Source organism: Tursiops truncatus, chromosome 21, assembly GCF_011762595.2.
Source record: "Tursiops truncatus isolate mTurTru1 chromosome 21, mTurTru1.mat.Y, whole genome shotgun sequence".
Classification (NCBI taxonomy): Eukaryota; Metazoa; Chordata; class Mammalia; order Artiodactyla; family Delphinidae; genus Tursiops; species Tursiops truncatus.
This window is the reverse complement of record NC_047054.1, coordinates 13,741,155-13,762,517: the sequence shown is the minus strand read 5'-3', so window position 1 is coordinate 13,762,517 and position 21,363 is coordinate 13,741,155. Positions and strand designations below refer to the sequence as shown.

The 21,363-nt window shown below is 37.3% G+C and overlaps 1 protein-coding gene across 10 annotated transcripts in view; it reads left to right on the top strand.

Annotated features, from left to right (window-relative positions):
• The window catches only part of SORBS2 (sorbin and SH3 domain containing 2), a 172,464-nt gene that overhangs the window by 118,375 nt on the left and 32,726 nt on the right, over nucleotides 1-21,363 (top strand). For 2 of the 10 annotated variants that reach the window (XM_073798710.1, XM_073798708.1), the window contains 4 exons: nucleotides 6,439-6,597; nucleotides 9,154-9,210; nucleotides 13,466-13,515; nucleotides 16,171-16,358. In XM_073798710.1, the coding sequence (XP_073654811.1) occupies nucleotides 6,439-6,597; nucleotides 9,154-9,210; nucleotides 13,466-13,515; nucleotides 16,171-16,358 (454 nt within the window). Of the gene's footprint in view, nucleotides 1-6,438; nucleotides 6,598-7,288; nucleotides 7,373-9,147; nucleotides 9,211-13,465; nucleotides 13,516-16,170; nucleotides 16,359-18,709; nucleotides 20,291-21,363 lie in introns of all 10 variants that reach the window. The other 8 variants (XM_019921605.3, XM_073798707.1, XM_073798712.1 and 5 more) reach the window with 6 other exon arrangements.

Genomic DNA, 21,363 nt, shown 5'->3' with positions numbered 1-21,363 from the left:
AAAGTTTAAAATAACAAAATAATCATGCAAAATAATGAGTCTCAGATTTAAATGTAAATAACGAAACATTAATGATCATTCTAACAATGTCTGAGACTCTTGGGATGCTGGGGGATGTCACTGTCCTGGAATGCTTTTGTATCTGTGATGTCAGGAAACAGGATTGATTTTGGAAGCAGTCCCGTCAGGATATTTCTAGTATTTACTCATGCAGCAAAACCTGTGAAGCCCCACCTATGTGCCAGGCATCGTACTACGTGTGAGGGACACGGCAGTGAGCAAAACATAGTCTTTACCTCAAGGAACTTGGAGTCTATCATTTAATCAATATGCAGAGTAGCGCCACATTTGTGAGAAGTAGACCATCTCCTGTATGGTTAAAACGGAGACACACCAAATGAATTCGCCCCATCAAGACCTTACTCACAGGCCCGTCATTGTGACTGAAATTTCCACTTTACTCATGTCTTTGGGTTACAGCTTTGAAGGCTCCTGGTTTAAAAATAGCAATAATAATAACAGCAGCAATAGCAGTAGTTGTAGCTCCTTATTGAGCACTTACTTATGTGTCAGGCCTTATAATTAGTAATTTATGCCTTATATCATATAATGATCCCAACAACCCTATGAAGTAGATGTATGGAATTCCCGTTTTACAGATAGAGAGGCTGAGCACATATTAAGTAACCTTGCTCAGGTTCCCGTGGCTGGTGAGTGCTGGACCTGGAAGTTGAGCCCAGGCAGACTCATGCCTGGTGCACTTAATCACCACCATACTGCTGCACATCCAGGATTAGCTAAATCGAAAACACATTTAGCTGCTAGTCATTTTCACCTTAATTAGAGTATTTGATTATTTAATTATTTTGCAGTATAAGTTAGTTTATTTGTTCATTTATAATACGTTAGTGTACTGGATTTATTTTACCAGCAACCTGGGCCCTGAGTAGTTAGGACAGAAGACCAGTATACTTAACTAGCTCTAAGAAGAATGGAAAGATCTCGAATGTGGGTATGGCTGAAGATTTGGGTACGGATGGGTCTCTGCTGCCACAGGAAAGGAGCAGTGGAAGGAACCTAGAAACTTGGAAGGAAATGAAAATGGGTATCTTATGAAGAAATGGAAAGAACCAAAATGTTTATCCCTCCTAAACAATTTTGCTGAAGGCCAGCCTTACGCAAAATGATTTGAGCTAATCATCTTTATCATTTTGGCCAGGTTTTTATTATAGGACTTGACTATTATCTTTTTCTTTTCATCAACCCTGAATCCATTCCAGCTGCCTCTCTAAATCAGAAAAACAAAAACAAAGGGCTCAGGGCATGGTGCTGTTGCAGAGAGTGGCTGTATCTTGATAGAGTTCACGTGAGATTTGAGAGTGTCTTGGACACACACGAGAGAGAGGATAGAGAGCAGGTTTGCTAAATGAGAGTGATGGAACAGCACACGTACAACATGTAAGGACTGCAAGATTTAGGCACCTTCATGTCTTTTTCCTCCAAGACAGTTTGTGAGAATTCCTTTGCTCTTTTCATCTTTAACGTCTGTAAATTATACACCGCCGCTGGGTTAACTGGTGCACTGGCTCTGTTGCTCTTTTGAATTCCGAGATGATGCCACCGTCTGCCCAGTTTTCCCAAGTGTCATCTCGGATTCCCCTCTCCCCAGCCATCTCGAAGTCCTGCCTCCCAGGAGACATGCCACGGCCACTCCTCTCTTCTGGTCCACAATTGTCCATTGCCTATATTAGAATGACAGCCACTGACTCTTTTCTCTAATTCTCCAATCTAGTCTCCACACCACAGCCAGGGCAATCTTAGAAAACCTCCTGCTCAAAACTTTCTCCCAGCTCTCAAGTGTCCTTAGAGCAAAATCCAAGTTCCTTAATGTAATATACAAAAAACCTTGTGGTTTGGCCCCCATTTTGACCTCTCCGGCCTCAAGTATCTTCCTGCCCTTCCTGCTTCACTCACCATGTTCCAGCTCTACAGAGAGCTCTCAATCTTCCCCCCATGGACCTTTGCACAGGCTGTCTCTCTGCCAGGAATACTCTCTCCACCACCTCTTTCTTCCTGTGGAAAATCCCATCTCCCCCTCGGCCTGTCTCACTTCCCCCAGGGCACCATCCTGACTAATGGACACTACTGGGGCCAAGCTTCCCCTGCTGTGAGCCCCCCTACAGCACACAGCATTACACCTCACCACCCTGAATTGTAATGGCCTGTTTACTTGTCTGTGTCCCTCACTAGACTTTAAGCTCCTTGAAGGCAGGGACCCCGACTGGTGCACCAGTCAAATCCCCAGCACCTAGCGCAATGCCTGGCACATGGTAGGTGTTCAGTGAATATACACTAAATTAATAGTAAGGGAATGAGTATAGGTTTTACCCTTGCAGTTAGTGGGTAAAGTTGGTGGGACCTAATCCTTGTTCTGTTGCTTATCTATGAAGTCTGTACATTTCTAGTGACAAAAGGCACCATGGGTCTCCATCAAAGCACACACGGGGGATTCCACACACTGCTATTAGTAACTGTGGTTCCCGAATTCCATGATTCCCTAGCATACAAAGGGGGTAGAGGAAGAGAAGTCCTCCTCTGACCCTGGCCAAAAGAATTCTCCTCTTCCTTAGAAATCAATGGAATATGCATTTATATTCTTTAACAGGAAAGTAAAAATGAATAAATTTTTTTTTTTTTTTTTTTTTTTGCGGTATGCGGGCCTCTCACTGTCGTGGCCTCTCCCATTGCGGAGCACAGGCTCCGGACGCGCAGGCTCAGCGGCCATGGCTCACGGGCCCAGCTGCTCCGCGGCATGTGGGATCTTCCCGGACCAGGGCACGAACCCATGTCCCCTGCCTCGGCAGGCGGACTCTCAACCACTGCACCACCAGGGAAGCCCCTGAATACAATTTTTGAAGTGCCTAGATGCTCATTTGACTATAAATTTAGAAATGATGACTAAATGGGCCAAATGTTTGATCTAGAAAAATACTTTGCCATCACCAGGAATTTATCTTAAACTGATTTGAACCGCAATTTATTCCATGAGACAATCATGCAAACTCTCTGCTTGGATTATATTAATAAAAATTCTACATCCCATCTGGGCTGGATATGTTTATAGGTGAACCACATGAAAATAAAATAATATAAATTCAATTAAGCACTTATTTAGGATACCTTTATGCTTGAAAATAGAAAATAATGGGGAGATGTTATCTTCCTCTACAATAATTAAACCTGCACATAATGGTAAAAGTGAAAGAAAAAGCATTGAAAACACAGGGCAGAGTTGAAATGCAATTTAAGCCCTCAGTAAACTTAAGCTTCTTTAGCAGTGAAGACTGTCACTTAAAGCTTAAGCTATAAAATTCTGAGACTTTCATCTGTTGGTTTGAACCATAAAAAATTATCCCAACTAACAATGTATAGAGCATTTACTGTGGTATCTCAATAGATATAAAACATAGTAGCCAATGTCATTAAAGCTTAAAAATCTAATGAGCGTAAGTTATAAAGGACCAAATGACGTTGGCAATTTTTCTGTTTGGAACAGCACATAGAAATCCCATGCCCACAATAAGAATTCTGAGAACAGTAGAATTTTTATAACCTGAAAAGCAACAAAATGCTTTTAAACTGTAGAAAACGAAACTTCAAAAATAGGTTACCTTTAAATAAGAATTGTGTGTGATTTATAATTTTAGGTTTTCTTACTTCCCCTTGAGCTCATGACCCCATGTTCATTGTTAAGCCCAGGTGTGCTGAGTTTTTCAAAATGAAAAGAGATCAAGAGGGTAGAAAGAGGGACAGCAGTATCTCTGCTCTTTTGTTGTCTTTTATGAGCACGATCATGCTTCCTAAATGAGTTGCTGAATGTTAACATTCATGTTGAACGACTAAAAAACTTTCAAGTCACTCATGGAAAGTGCTGATTTAGTGAGATCATTAGTATGTATGTCTGTCTGTTGGCTGACCATCTGAATGTGTATCACTGACTTTTGTGAGCCCTCTGTGTACCTTAGAGTGACTCAAGATTTGCTACATAATACATTTAATTGTTTCCTGACTAAAGGGATTCAAAAGGTCAACTACAGCATATAGAAAATTCTAGTTCTGCCACTTACCATTTCTTTACCATCGAGGCTCTGCTCAAGCATGTGCCTTTCATTAAGTTCCAAAGTTATGGATAATTACCAATTATCCTTGCGGGGGTTTTCTCTTCTAATTTCTATTGGCATGAATTCTAGACAGTTGCCCATTGAGACGATAAATTGAAGTTTTAATCTACAAAGTCGTAATTCATGGGAAGTTGCCATTCCAAGGTAGGGTGCAGGATGGTAGATATTCTGCTCCCTTTTCCATAGTCTATCATAGAAATAGATTTCTATAAATCAGGATTTAGTATATTTGTTTGTTGTATCTATTTTTTAAGGTGGAAATCGAAGTGAAGTTGTAACCAAATATACTTATTTGTTTGGCCCTCTACATTTGCTGCCCTCTACTGTTCAAAATGTTTTTTAAACAAATGTCTCCTCTAAGAGAAGTTTCTATCTCCCCTTAGCAAAATAAAGTACTGTACATGAAAACAGAGATTATAAAATCAAGAATTAATAATATTATTAAGGATATAACATTAGAAACAGTGAGATTTGAAAAAGCCAAAGATTAGTTTTCCTGTGGAAGCAGTCCTGGGTCTCTACAGACAGAACAAAATTACTGGAAAATTCTCTCTAGTGTCAACTACCTTAAATATCAGCTCCAGCCAAACTATTCCACAAAATACCTACATACTGCAGCTATAATCTAAATGATGATTGGAGAAAAACAGTATTTCAGTACTATCAGAATCTCAATTACTACTTTTGCACTATTGAACCAGAGATAAATTGAAACAAATTTTTTAATTAAACAGAAAATGGTAAATTAATTACCAGAATATTTTCTATCAATTTCACTGTTACTTCTGAAACGTAAAACCAAATATAATGTTGACTAAGTAAGAGAATATATCTCAAAATTTCTGCAACATTTCTCATAGTAATTATACGATGTTCCCCATAACATTATAAAATATAATAATATTTTAAAAGAAAGAACAGAACAATCTCAATACTGTGCTTGTCCAGACACAGGCTTTGTGACACCACCACAACTATTATCATAGTCTGTTTTTAATCCCCTAGTGCTTCACGGTAAACATGTCACAGGGTTGTTACATGGCCTTTATCATTATGGTCACCACATATCGATACCATAGGCCCTTTCGCTCTTGTGTTATGATGTCTCAAACTTTTCTATCACTGCCTGTAACTACTATTATAATCTCATAAAATATTGAAATAAAAAGCACATCTCTAAAAAGACTTTGGATATAATTGATTATTAAATACAGACTGTGTGTTATTAACAAAATTATTGGGAATGCAACAGGCCAACAAAACACTCGGACAAGCTAATGTCTAATAATGGCTTTTGTTTGAATATGGCATACCTCAAAGCACCCAAGATCACAAGGTTGTAGAGCATTTCTTCTGGAGCTGAGATGTAGTTACTCCATGGAGGTCCTTGAGTTCTTTAGGAACTGGAAGGGAATGATATGGATCTGCTTTGAGGCCATGAGCACATCATATATCTCCTGGAATAGGTCCTCTCCTGGCCCAGGTGAATGGCTTTTAGAGAACTGGAGTTTTTTTTATTTTTCCCATGACTTAAAATATTACTGTCCAGTTGTTCCATGCTTAATTAGGGTCATGTAATAAATTCTCAAAGAAGTCATAACCCATATGTAGTACTTTAAGCATCCCTTTTTAATGTAAAATCAATGGCCTGAATGAATCTGGTCAGGCATGTATTATTTAAAAGATTAAGGATATCACTGGGTAAAATAAATGCTCTTTTTTTCTATTATTAAAGCATATATATATAATATGTATATATTTTCTCAACCTGCTTATATTAACAGTCCTAGGTTTTGTATCTTAAATATGACATTCAGAAACCAATGGAGGGGTGTAAGTTAATTACCAAAAAAAAAAATTTTTTTTTTAAATTTTTCTCTAAAGTGTTAACCAAACCAGGGTGGGATTTTCTCCCTCTCTCTTCCCCAACCTTGACCGACCACAGTAATATGAAAAACCTAACTCCACCCAGGTCCATTTCTCTAGCTCAAGGTGGACCGGTAGAAGGTGATACTTGGGGTATCTCATAAAACGTGGTCTTTCTTCACTTTGTGAAGGTTTCCTGTCTTCACACCTTTTCAGTGATCCGGACCATTCCTAAGTTATCTGAGACCCCGGGGACATTTCACCTTTCCTGAACGTTTCCTCCTGCCTTACCTAAGGCAGGACACAAAGTGCCGCTAGCTGGTGACCTCTTGGTTCCGTCGAGAACCTCCATCTAATGAAGCAGTTTTTCCTTCACCCCTTTTTCTTACAGCCCCCTCTCCCAACCACTCCGACACCTGTTCCAAGGGACCCTGGCCGGAAGCCTATTTCTCTGTCACCATATGGAGAAGTAACTGGTAGCCCCTCCCCTCCGCCCAGGACCAGCATTCCCACACCAAGCGCGTGCACCCCGGCTCTCTCTCCCATCTGGGTGAGCTCCTTCCTTCTTTAACTTATCTCATGCCGTCGGGAAGTTCAGACGCAGCCCTTGCTCCCCAGAGGCTAAGAAGATAATCAGAGGCTGGCTACTCACCATCACCCCCACCTTGCTGCCCTTTTGTTTCTCACCGAGACCCCGGGTTCTTCATGCCAAACAACTCGCTAACAGTCTCCCAGCACTTCTCACTCCTCCCCCACCTTGTATCTCTTCCCACGTGACCCCTTGCCGTCCCCAGGCTCTCCAAGTGCCTGCACCTGAGCGAACTGTCTGCTGACTCCAGGCTTACACGCTGGGACCAATGAGGGCAGGGGCGATGGAGTGACTCGCCCAGAAGAGCTACTTGGTGACTGAGTTGAGCCTGTTTTAATATCCTGCTGTGCTATCAATGCTCAATCTCACTGTCACAGAGAGTTTGTCATAGTTTATGCATCAAGCTAAGGAGAAAACTAGAAATGATGGCGGAGAAAATAACTAGGGGCCTAAGTGATGCCATCAAAGCTCACCTTCATATCCTAATTTTGCCCATTTTACTTTACTTCCTTTGTTCTCTCTGGCTGAGATTTGTTGGGTGAGAGTTGATGCATGTTTGTGTGCGAATGTGTGTGTTTTTCATGCCTCACAGCGTTGCCCTCACTTAGCTCAGTGTGACTTTTCCTTCCCTTTTCCTTCACATCTGCTCCAGACTGATCGCATAAATCCAGATGACATAGATTTAGAAAATGAGCCCTGGTATAAATTCTTTTCAGAACTGGAGTTTGGACGCCCGGTAAGTGAGGCTAGACTGTTAATATAAAACGATTAGGAGAATGTTGTTTGATTTATAAAACATATCGTTATCAGAAGAGATAGGTGTCATTTAGAGAACGAAAGCTGAATACTATGTACACCAAAAATACTCTGAAAAAAGTATATTCTACACACACAAATTTGGTACATCTTATCCCGCATTCACTTCTCTACCAAACATTTAAACATGTCAGACACTTCCTATATAGTTTTTCTTTCCCACCAAATCATGCATTAGATTATTTTATATCTGATTGATTACAGATTCAAAATGTTGAGATAGTATCGGTCCTAGAACAGTCAGACAATTATTACAGATTTATAGAAGATTTGTATTTGTTTACAGTCCATTTGGATCTAGCTCAATCAGAAAAGCACTGTGAAATTTACAATAATCAAACTTACTATTATGATAGCTCCTATTTGCTGAGGAATCACCAAGCACCTGGAGAGGGCTGGGTTCCATACTAATGATCTGAGTCTTCACAGTGTCCCTCCAGTAAGAAGCCGGAGGCCAGAGGGGTTAAGTAATTTGCCCAAGAGAGTTAAGTGGCAGTGTCAGAAGTTAAACTCAGACCTATCAGAAAAACAAAAACTTCTGGCAAATCCCCACTATAATATACTGCCAGGATATCCCCACTATAAAATGTCTCATTTGCCCTTAGGGATATAAGGAAAAGGAAAAACGAAGAAACCCTGTGGACCCTGCTTTCTCCTCCTGCTACTGAAAACCACCACAACTCCTCTAGTCCCCAGACCTCCACCAAAGGTGGACCTTACGAGAACTGCTTAATCTGTTTGGGATAAAGCATCAACCCAAGATTCAAATAGCAATTTCCTTTATTAACTCGAGTTTTACTGGGGAACTGCAGCCGCCGACAGCAGTGCATTTGATGTCTGTCAGTTACATAGTTTTTATACTCTCACTGGTGTTTCTGAATTTTAAACACTTAAAGAACATACTGAATACACCGCACAGAAGTTTGATTAAAGATCAGAGAGTACAATCTTTCTTTTATCATGTCATAGACTGATTTATACAGTCATATACTGACCATATATTATATACTAGGTGGTTATAGTAGTTAGTCCCTTTTGTCCCCTAAAATGCAAAGGAGACTTGGTTAGATTCATTGTATCTTATTGAACTGGATCAAAAGTGACTGTAAATGAGTATAAACCTAATAATATTTTTAGAATTTCTATAACTAATAGGAAGAATATTTTTCCTAATTTGAATCCAAGTACTCACATAAATGCATTTTACTTTAGAGAAAAAAAATTCCCTAGCTTTAATTTATATGTGTTGTTATTGTTGATTAGACAGTTTATAGGGATAGGACCAATTTCTGTTTTGAGCCTAAATTATCAGCGTTTTTCTACAATCATTTTCAGGCCACACGTGGAAACTCACCAGCATGCTATCCACCTGCTCCTTTGGTGTTTTTTTAATGTACCTTGCATTCCTCTGTGGCTAGAGACTAGGAGTGCTAATTTTGATTTGATGAAATGAGTTTATAAATATACTAATCAAATCACTAGTAATTTTGCCCAGTGCTTGAGAATATTTACGAACATCGCACTCTTCCTCCTGGGCTACACCCATTTTGCTCCATTCGTGTCACTCTATATGTGTATCTGATACTGTCAGCGCTCAATTTCTAACTGTTGTCACCTTTTCCACATGTTCATTCCTTGCTGCCATTGATTCTCCTCCATTCCATCTCTACACTTCTGCTTATGTGGTGCATCTACACCCAGCCTCCTAAAAAGGCTCTGGACTATGTTCAAGATCATTCTTCTGGTGTTTCCAATGAGGTAAAAACAAATTATTCTCTTTTTCAGATTTCTCTCTTAGGACCTGTTACTGTGATTCTGAACATCCGTGTTTTACAATTCGCTAAAGTGTCTAAGCTGTTTTTGAAAATCTGTCTTTGCATCACTAGATTGTATCCAGTATCACTGCCTGGACATTAATTATACCAAAATTGTTGGCTCTTTGTAAAACATAGGTGAAGAATCATTCCGATCATTACTTGCAGGTGAACTATTCAATGCATCCTGGTATCCAGGAGTGTGATAATCAAAAAGCAAAAGTAGTAGTGTTAGAGCATATATTTGATTAGACTGAGTAAAATACTGCTAGAACTCTCTTCAGAGCCGTTTTATCATCATGCTTGGAGGTGTAGAATGACGGTTTATATTCTTAGATAATCGGATTTTTATGTCTCACATATTTCTAAAATTTAATTCTTTCATTTTCCTAAATACAATTTGTGGACTTTAGCATCAGATAAAATCAAGAATAGGGCTGACAAATAACTGGCACACATGTCACAACTTCCCAGTCAGATACCCTTGGCAGACATTACTAATCCTTCTCAATGCTATAATCCAGGCAGCCACTCTAATAGATTATCACTGGCAAATGAGATGAAATGCATTTTCCATCTCTGTATAGGAATGCTCATGACAATCTGATAGGTAAAAAAAAAAAAAAAAAATTTATGCCTGGCAATGTAAAGTGTTATTTGAATTAGTCAAAGAGAGTATGAAAAATAAATATTTTCATTGAAAAGTCTTAACTCAGTTAAATACATGCAACTAGAAAACAAAGCTAGTAGAATACCTATGCTGCAGGATATGCTACTGACACACGATAGTGACAACTGGAATTGCAGGCACAGTCTCAGGAGGAAATACCCAACTTTCTAGACCAATTTGCAATTCCAAATTATTTCCCCTGAGGTATGCATCACAGTGTATGTTAAAACAGAGAAGTGTTGAAATATTTATATATTAAATAAAAAGTAAAATAGAGTAACCAGAAACATTCTGGGTTATTGAATTCAATCATTTCTAAAGGCTTATTTGCTATAGATAGGTGTATAATCTGAAGAAAATCAAATACAACAAGCAGTTCTATTCTGTGTGTCATGTTACCTCTAGATCTGAAGAAAGGGTATCATTTCAACACATGAACAGCCAAAGAATTTACTTTGGAATTCAATTTGGTCAGATATTTCTCTCAGACATCTTGGTCAGATATTTCCAAGATATTTTTAAGACAGTTAGTTCATTGAGAACTGAAATGGAGTTAGAGATCGCCATGTCTAACTCACTCATTTTTCAGTCAAGAAAAGTATAGTCCAACTATTTTAAGAAATATGTCCAAAATCAGATGATAATATGGTGGCAAATTAAAAATAAAAAACAGATCGCTTAACCTTCACTTCAGTGCTATTTCCTTTATACCATACTTCTTAGCAATTCCAAAAGATATATTTAGAGCTCAAATCTTTTAGAAACAAATTATTTACTTAATACTATTTCTTATTAACCATTAATTTCTGTGAAATACTTTTCTATAATTAACATTACACAATAATCCTTGGGATAAAAATAGTAGAAACTTAATTCTATGCATTCTGTAATGTTAACAGTAGTGGCAAAAAAAAATCACATAAAGAAGCACTTTGCCGATGGTAAACTGATTTTGCATTATCTCTTAGGGATTGAGAAGGGGGTGCTGTATGTTCTGATAGCATATTAACTATATTATTAACTTCACATCATGGTTTTTCAGTGTTAAAAAAGCCTCTGATAAGGTACTGGATTCTCTCTCTAATAACCATATGTAAAACATTTCTGGTAAAATTTGTAATTGATTAAACATTATCTTAGCTACCATTTATCAATTGCCTAGTATATGCCATGAATAACATACTTTTTAATCCATAAATATAAGTGAGAAGCCGGCATTAATAAGGAACAATTAAGGACTTTTAAGCAAAGTTTAATCACATAGCAGAAAGAGCAATTCAGTGTCTGTATTTTATTAACATGACCTTCATTTAGGTGTATTAAAATAATGGTAATATGTAAATACTCAGTAGATCATAATAGGCAAAATAGCTACCTCCTTTCTGGAGACAATTTCCATTTCAGAATGAGTACTATTCATATACTTATCATACAAGGTTTTCTCTTAGTCATCTATCTAGACTTTTTATTGTTTCCTTATAATTTAATACTGAACCTTTCCTTTGAACACACATCACAATACTGGTTTCAGTTTATTTTAGGTTGTGGAAACCAGCACAAGGAGGAGTAATTGTAGTTTCTTAGCCTAAGTCTGAAACACAATTAATTTATCAGTATAGAGCCTTCACTTCTTACACTATGTTTTATTTCATATTACAGTATTGTTTAGGCTCATGATTCAAAATCATTTAGCTGGTGATTCAAAATTTCTGATCACTCTAGGGGTATTCTAAGAGTGTTCCACAATGGATACTTTTTGATGGCCAACTGTGGTTTGTGGTTGGATGTCCCATGAAAGCTGTGAGCCACACAGGTGGCAGTGCTCTGAGGCTCTTTGGTGTTGCTCTTCTGCAAACATGTAGAATTAATATTTCAAAATCAGAATATAATTGTCTGGTTTTATTTATTTACTTGTTTGCCATCCTTCTTATTTAGTATTTATCTTTCCACCTTTCTAGTGTCCAATTCAGAGTAGCTGAATAGTTAAAATAGTCATGTAAACTTATCCGATTAGCAGACCAATTTCCTTCTATCTTTATATTTATTGAGAAATTCAGAATCTAAATGTTTTACAGGAACTAAAAGTATTATAATATGCTTTTCTCTGTCTAGAGAAAAGAGAGGGTAATATTCTCTTGCAGAGAGATGCTTTTGTTTCTTTTTGGGCAATTCCATTCTCATTCAGTAAAAATAAAATATTAGTTAATAGAAGCAATTTTAGAGTTATGCATAAGGGGTATTGTGTGTGTGTGTGTGTGTGTGTGTGTGTGTGTGTGTGTGTGTGTGTGTGTGTGTGTGTGTGTATATATATATATATATATATACTTGGTAGGCATTTCCCTATACATCCTAGACATCATACATCATACCACAACTACTTTCATCTCAAATTCATATCTAACAGTTTTGTTTAATATCTGTTTCATTGTATTGTTCAGAATGAAGAAGTATGAAAATGGTGTGTACAATAAGCATTTGGAATTATTTATCCATTTGTATCATCTATTTTTCTTTGTCCCTAAAACCATGGATAACTGAGAGCTGATTTTCTGACTAAAATGTTAAAAGTACACTTTTCTAAAGAAAGGTTATATTTTGGTTCATTAAATCATTTATTTTAAACTAACCCTGAACATAACTAATTTCAAAGATATAAATCTGTACCTGATTTAAGAACCAGGTAGTCTAGTTTAATTTCAAACCAAATTCTGTGGTTTTTATTAAAAAGTCATGTCTATGTTAACCAATGAAAGAAGTTCTGTTTACATTTTATGTCTACATAAAAATAACACCTGGCAACATGACAAAAATTTATAAAGAATGTTATGTTTTATAAGGATTGAAGACTACAAATATTTCTTTAAACATCAAACCATTCCTTTATGTAAGAAATTTCTATTTATAGCCTATTTCTACATGAAGGACTGGTTATTGATTTTTCTTTTTCCCCCTCAGGCAATGTTTGATTTATGAATATTTTGAGTTACACAGAGAAGAGCGGTGCTGTACAGTCGACCCTCCATATCTGTGGGTTCCACATTCACAGATTCAACCAACTTAGGGACAAAAATATTCCCCAACAAAACATTCCAGAAATTTCCAAAAAGCAAAACTTGAATTTTCCATGCCAGCAACTATTTCCATAGCATTTACATTGTATTAGGTATTATAAGTAATCTAGAGATAATTTACGCAAGGATGTGGGTAGGTTATATGCAAATAGTACACCATTGTATATGAGGGACTTGAGCATCCTCAGATTTTGATATCCTTGGGGAGGTCCTGGAACCAATTCCCATCAGATACCACAAGGGATGACTGTATATTAGAAGAGGAAGTAGATAAGAACAAAGTAGAAATTAGGCTGCATGATTTTTCTTCGGGAAAACATTTTTATGCCCAAAATAAATGGTATTTTTAATCTCAATTTTGACAGTATTCTTTTTAGGATACCTACTATAATGTCCAGGGACAAACAAAATTATGCTATGGTAAAAATTTTCATGGAACTATCTTTCTATCTTAACAGGCCTCCTTGTATCAATCCTCTATAGACAGGAGCCTGGAAAGACCCACTAGGTAAGAGTCTCATTATTATGCAACCAGGATATTCTATATCAGTGGTTTCTTTTTCAGTGAAATAGAAATGAAAAATTATGTATCCCTCATCTTTATTTTAAGCACCATAATTCATGAAGTTGTTTTAACTTGTTTCTGCATCATTTTATATGACCATATTCAAGAATGTATAAAAATTAAGTAAAATAATTCTAGATTCCATTACAGGCTGAGAAATTCTTGCCTTCCCTGTCTCCTCCATACCCAGTTTTCTTCTCCTTAGATGAGTATAATAAACATCTAATTTTCAATATTGTTAGATGATGTGATGATATATTTGAAAAAACTGTAATAAGTTAGAAAAAATTTTATAAATTATGTTCTACATATGTTTGTTCATTATACTCTGACCACACAAATCAGGAATGCTGTTACAACTGATAAATGGGAACTTACTATATACCAGGCATTCTAAGTACAGAAGCATACTCAATCCCTAAGATTTTATCTCTAGTAAACTGAAACTTGGGCTCCATAACATACGAAGTTTACACAGTTGGCAAAATAACTTGTAGGTCCTAACTGTGCTAAGAGTCTAACAAGGCAAGTTCTGTTCGTAGGCTTTAAATATCACTCTTACTTTAAAATATTACAGAAGTTCAGACACAGTAGAATGACAATAATGAATAATGCAAACTCCCAGCCATATCATATCATCAACAACAAATATTTATATAACAATAATTTGCCCTTCTACAGATTTCTATCAACATAAATGGAAAAGTAAACTGGGTCCTTTGTACATTGGTTTCATGTGTGCCATTCAACAGCATTAATGTCACTGAGAAAGGAGCTCCCTGAACCCCTTCTTTTATATCTTTTACAATTATGTATGCACCTAAAATGTTTGAATTTTAGTTAGTTCTAATCTGATCTAAGGATTTACGTAGAGACACACAGACACTCATGTGACAGGACAGTGACAGCAAAAACAGGTCTAGGCGAACATGGGTGTCCTCTTTAGAAGAATGCAGACCAATTCTGAGGTCTGGCTCCACCTCTATACTTGCAAAGCTTGCAGGTTACATTTATTCATTTGTAAAACAGTGATAACAGCACATAGCTCAGCAGTTGCCGTGCATGCTGTGTAAGACAATAATGACAGTAAAGCAAATAGCATACTTCTGGTTCATAGGAGCTGGTGTGCTGTTGCTGCTGGTGGTGGTGGAATTTTATCTAATGATTTGACAGACAGCATGCTATGTGAGGTATATATTCGTTCACTAATGTTTGTCTTAAATGATATTACACTAAGATCCAGAACCATGATATAAAGTCCCTGCCCTTACAAACTGTCGACACCTTTTAATACAACCAGGTAAAAGGACTCTAATAGTTTATTTGATGATCAGATTATTGGTCATTCATTATTTAAACAGAAAAACGTTGGAATTGCAGTGTAAGTTTTTTAAAGCTAAGATTATTAGGAAAAGCCATAGGGAAAGCTCGAGGTAAGAAAAATTGGTCTTACCAGATCTTCTTCTTTTTTCCAATCCTTTCCTCCATTTTGGCATCCCTCCTCCAGATATATTCATGTTGTTGCAACTGTTCTGTATAGAGAAAAGATGTATGGTACAAATCCTAACACTGAATTGTCAGTAACAAAATATCACACTAACAGGAGAATTTTTACTTTAAAAGGTGATTATGTTCATACAAAAAACCTGTAGCTTTATAGTAGCTTTATTCATAACTGCCAAAACTTGGAAGCAAACCAAGGTGTCCTTCAATAGGTGAATGGATAAACAAACTGTGGTACATCCATATAATGGAATATTATTCAACAATAAAAAGAAATGTGCTATCCAGCGACAAAAGGACATGGAGGAACCTTAAGAGCACGTTGCTAATGAAAGAAGCCAATCTAAGAAGGGTACATACTGTTGGTTCCAAATATATGACATTCTGGGAAAGGTAAAACGAGAGACAGTAAAAAGATCAGTGATCACCAGGTGTTCACAGGGAGGGAGGGATGAAGAGGTAGAGCACAGGGGACTTTTATGGCAATGACACCACTCTATATGATACAGTAATGAGGGACACATGTCATCATACATTTTTCAAACCCATAGGATGTTCAACAGAAAACATGAACCCTAATATGAACAATGGACTTTAATTACATTTAATGATAATATATTGATATGATTCATCAACTGTAAGAAATGTACCACACTAATAGAAGATGTCAATAACAGGAGAAAATGTGTGCAAGGGAAAGGGAGTATATGGGAACTCTCTGTACTTTCCAATCAATTTTTCTGTAAACATAAAACTGCTCTAAAAGATTTTAAGATTAAAAAAAAGACTGCTCTAAAAAAATTAAGTCTAGGAAGTCCTAGCCACAGCAATCAAACAAGAAAAAGAAATAAAAGAAATACAAATTGAAAAGGAAGATGTGAAACTGTCACTGTTTGCAGATGAGTCTATTAATTTTCAAAGAGGTGATTATAAAGAAATAGTTTTTAATATCAAGGAATGAATTCCTAAGAATGCAGTTTGGGGGATGGGAGATAAGAGGCATACCATGGCCACCAGCACCTTCCACTAGTCTTTCTGATTCAAAGTTGAACCCCCTGCAACACCAACCAAACTGAAGCTGATTCCTTCTTTCAGTTCTGCAAGCATGGCCAGTGACTTCAGGAAAAGGAGGAAGAGCGAGCCTGCGGTGGGGCAGCCGAGGGGCTTGGGGGATCCAACTGCAAGCAGAACTAGCCCAGGTCGAGCAGACCTCCCAGGATCAAGCTCCACCCTGACAAAGTCCTTCATTAGTTCTTCTCCTTCTTCCCCATCAAGAGCAAAAGGTGAGCAGCAATAAATGACATATAAACAATTTACTAGTTTAAGTTTTAACTATGGGAGAGCTGGTCCAATGATAACTACCCAGAAATAGTTAGCATGTAAATAGTGTCTTAAATAAAATATAGTTTCAGAAAAATAGCTTTCTTTATACACAGACTAAATCAGGATGGTGAACCATTTGAGTGGCTTAAAGGACTCTTATCATCTGTTAATGCTTTCTTTCTTCAAATATATTGTGTGTGTTTTCTGGAACAAATTTAAAGTATGAAATATTGTATTGTCAGGCTATTAAAAGATTACAGTTCCAAACATTTGCATATTGTCAACATTTTCTAATGTTACTACAACTAGAAAAATTAATCAGATATATAGAATAGAAACTAGAAGTAGCAACAGAGAACGTTGTTGCCTAAAACGTAAATTGGTTTTGGATTTTTAAAATTATTTAATTCTAGACAAAAGTTTGTCTAACCTATGAAAGTTGTTTCTTTAATCACTTGCTTTATATTTTGGTCAATATCCATACATACAGTAGAATATCCATGTTCTGCATGTAACATAGTGTTCAATTCAAAACAGTCCACTAGTAAGAACTAACTGGTTTCAGGCCATAATTGTAAAGTTTAGATATCACCAAGCCAATTTTCTGTATGGCCTGTCTCCTCTCTTGAAATTTAGTGAATTGTGTTGAAAGGAAGATGTCACTCCTTCAAGTCTCTGTTTAGTTACACATTACTGCAGCTGTAACAGGAATATTCCCAAAATAGAGACCTAGGAATGAACCAGTATCCATAGGTACTGGGGTCTCCTCCAATGCTCTGGGGTTGAAACATAAGAGAGAAGAAATTTGAAGTGTGTGAAGAAAGTGAGTTGTAACTGAAGTTTCCATAAAGTAGCAGAGATTCAGCTACGCATATTGAATGCAGGCACTGAAAGTGTTGCCACATGAAATTAAAGCTAAGAGTTAGCTGGTCTGTGTGCAAAAGATTTGATGATTGGGCTCTGGATAGGCAGGAGGTGCTAGCTCTTGTCTGTGGCCTAGTAAAGCTATGACTACTTACTGGGAGATTCACAGGGAGGGATCCCCTTTCACTATACCATTCCTCAAATTAACAGAAGTACCCGTATTAGATTCTACCCATTTATATAAACAAATACCCCAAGGAAACCAATAGGTCATGAAATGCCATTGACTCATTATGCTTGGATACCACCCAAAAGTTAAAAGGGTTCTGATTAATTTAGATATTTGTTTTTATCCTAGGGGGTGTTAAGTCAACTTCCTTTCTCAAATACTACACAGCTACTTAATGTGCTTATCACTTTTGAAGAATTTGGAGAAGGCAGGAGCTGTCAATAGAGCTGTTTTCCTCCACTAGGCTTGTTTCTAAGAAGAAAATGTCCCATCAGATGTAATTTGGCCTCTCATTTATTAATTAACTCAGCAACACAAAAGAAAAGACTATTTCCATAGATATTCGAAATTGATGTCAGGGTTAGCTCTACATTATTATATTGCAAATGATTTTTTAAAAAGACCCTTCCTGGAAAAAAGCAAGTGCATTTAACTGTGATGAAAGTTTTACATTATATCCAGTTATCCTTATGGGAAACTGCCTAATAAGAGGTTGAAGTTAGAGAAATTAAAGAGGTAAATTCATTTGTTTAAAGAGTTGCTAGTTGGGTTTTTTCTTAGAAAAATATTAGCAGCAATAGTTCACAGCAACTGAACTTGATTTTGCAATTTGGGAAAGTATTTTGTCTTATAGCTTTTTCTACCTAATGCCCATGAAAAATTATTTGATACGGTTATGGAAGTATTAATTAAATGTAAATTTATAAGTTACTCTTTACCTCTTTATTGTTATAAATTAATAATATTATTAATAATTAATAATATTATTATAAATCAAATAAGATTCAAATCCTGACCCTATTAAGATGTTTAAATCTATAGCATTTTTGGTATTAATTACAAACCTTTTAATTCACTACCAGGTCATGCTATTAGCTTACAAGGCACTACTGGATTTTTGAATACCATATTTGCAGAAAGATGGATGAAATATGCAATAGAAATAGGCGTATTAGCGACACCAGTTACTTTTTATACATGGTTTTGTTAACTATCATCTGCAAAGCTACATTTATTGCCAAAGCATTGCCTTGCTTTAGAATTAGGCTTTTTTCTCTAAAGTTGAAGCTACGCGTATAACGATCAATGTCTAGATTAAACTCCACTAACTGCTTTCTCTTTGCTGTGCTATCTGATGCTAACTGACATGCTCTCCTCTTTATGAGCCTTTTAACTTCTCCAACGTCTCTCTTCCACCACGCTGCCCTGGAATAAAAGGTGGGGACGATAGCAAAATATGTCCATCCCTTTGCAGTTACTCAGGGCTCAACGGCAACCCCTCCCATGAGTTAGATTACTGTAACACTTACAGACAGCATTTGGACATCCCACATGACTCGCAGAGGGCCATTACTTTCAAAAATGGCTGGCAAATGGCCCGGCAAAACGCAGAGATCTGGAGCAGCACTGAAGAAACAGTTTCCCCCAAAATCAAATCCCGTAGCTGTGACGACCTTTTAAACGATGACTGCGATAGTTTTCCTGATCCGAAAGCCAAGTCAGAAAGTATGGGTTCTCTGTTATGTGAAGAGGACTCCAAGGAGAGCTGCCCCGTAACATGGGCTTCCCCCTACATCCAGGAGGGCCGCAGTAATAGCAGATCAAGGCTGCGACACAGGTCAGCCCACAATGCCCCAGGGTTCCTAAAATTGTACAAGAAAATGCACCGCATCAACCGCAAGGATTTAATGAATTCAGAGGTGATTTGCTCTGTAAAGTCAAGAATAATGCAGTACGAAAAGGAGCAGCAACACAGGGCTCTGCTCCATGGATGCAGCCAGTCCTCCACTGAGGAGGTGCCCAGGGACATGGTCCCCACCCGCATTTCTGAATTTGAAAAGTTGATTCAGAAGTCAAAATCCATGCCAAATTTAGGAGATGAAATGTTATCTCCTGTAACCCTAGAACCACAACAAAATGGTTTATGTCCCCAAAGGCGATTTTCCATTGAGTCTTTGCTGGAGGAAGAAAATCAAAGTAGACACCCTTCTCAGGTACAACGAAGCTACAAGTCTAAAACCCTGGTGCCCATCCACATTGAAGTCACCAGTGATGTGCAGCCCAGAACCCATCTGGACTTTTCTGATAGTGACCAGGATGGAGTCGTGTCTGACCACAGTGATTACCTTCATGTAGAAGGATCGTCCTTTTGCAGTGAGAGTGACTTTGATCACTTTTCTTTCACATCCTCTGAAAGTTTTTATGGATCCAGCCACCATCACCACCACCATCACCACCACCATCACCGGCACCTCATCAGCTCCTGCAAAGGCAGATGCCCTGCCTCCTATACTCGATTTACAACAATGTTAAAACATGAAAGAGCTAAACACGAAAATACTGAAGAGCCCAGAAGACAAGAAATGGACCCTGGCCTTTCTAAACTGGCATTTCTAGTCAGTCCCGTGCCTTTCCGGAGGAAAAAAAATTCAACTCCCAAAAAACAGATGGAAAAGGCAAAATGTAAAACATCTGTATTTGAGGCTCTGGACTCTGCCCTTAAAGACATTTGTGATCAAATTAAGGCTGAAAAGAGAAGGGGAAGTTTGCCAGACAACAGTATACTGCACCGTCTTATCAGTGAACTGCTGCCAGATATTCCAGAAAGGAATTCATCACTCAAAGCTCTAAAAAGGAGCCCCATGCACCAGCCTTTCCACCCACCATCTCAAGAAGGTGCTATTCATTGTCCATTGTACCAGAACGATTGTGGGAGAATGCCTCACAGTGCCTCCTTCCAAGACGACACCAACAACAACTACCACCACCAAGACCACGACAGTGCACTGGGCCTCCAAGGTGGATCAACCTTTCTATCTTTTCCCTTGTGGTTCAGATGCCCACCCTCCAGCTCTTTCATTTTCCATTCCTACATTCATCATTCTTGAGCTGTGAGACCACTTGGATTCATTATGCATTGTGAAGCAAATGCTTGTTGTGCAAACCTGCCTTACTGAATAGTTCTCATTTGCTCATGGGATATCTGGACTTGATGTGTGGCTTAAAGTAATCATCAATTCACAAAAATTTACTCATTCAGAATCGAAAGGGAAAACCATTTTGTAGCTTGATGTTAGGGTTGAAACAACTGTTACATAGAAACAACCAATTAAATTTATTTTACCAATTTAAAAGAATTTCAAGGCAAAAATCATAATTGAGTATCAGTATCCTTAAGAAACTGACAACTTTGCATTAGCTCTTTTTTTGTTGGAAAATGAATCAAAACCAATAGTTTAACAGTCTTTTCCTTGATTCTTATATTAACTTTATAGTCATTCATTCAATAAATAATTTGCTGACATTCTATATAGAAGATACTAAATCAAAACACTCAGGAAGCAAACCAAAATATGTAATATAGTAATTGATTGGCGATTAAAAGAGAATAGGACTTGTTTAATAACTTTCTCCATTTAAAAGATACAATTGGGATAAAATTTTTGTGAATATATCTTTAAGCTCTCTATATATGTCTCACTTCCATCATTCATTGTATTGATTTTCTCTTCCCTTCCATTATTTAATTAATTTATTTTCTATTTCTGCTAAAACAACCCTATACTGACATTTGAATTAGACTATTTAGGATAAAAGTGACTCTCGACTTCATTTTCATAAATGGATTATTCCTTAAAGTGGAACACAAGGACAAATAGCAATTCAAATACAGAGGACATTTTTTCAGGTTTACGTTACTGAAAAACACAGGATGTTTTGATATTTTTATCCAATTCTTTTCATTAATGCTTAAAGTGCATCTGCTTACTGTGTAAATTTTAGGAAGCTGGAATGAGTATTCCAGGCTGAAACTTGGATTGTCAAGAGAGTTTTCTATGCACCAGACACTGCAAAGTGCTTTACATACATTA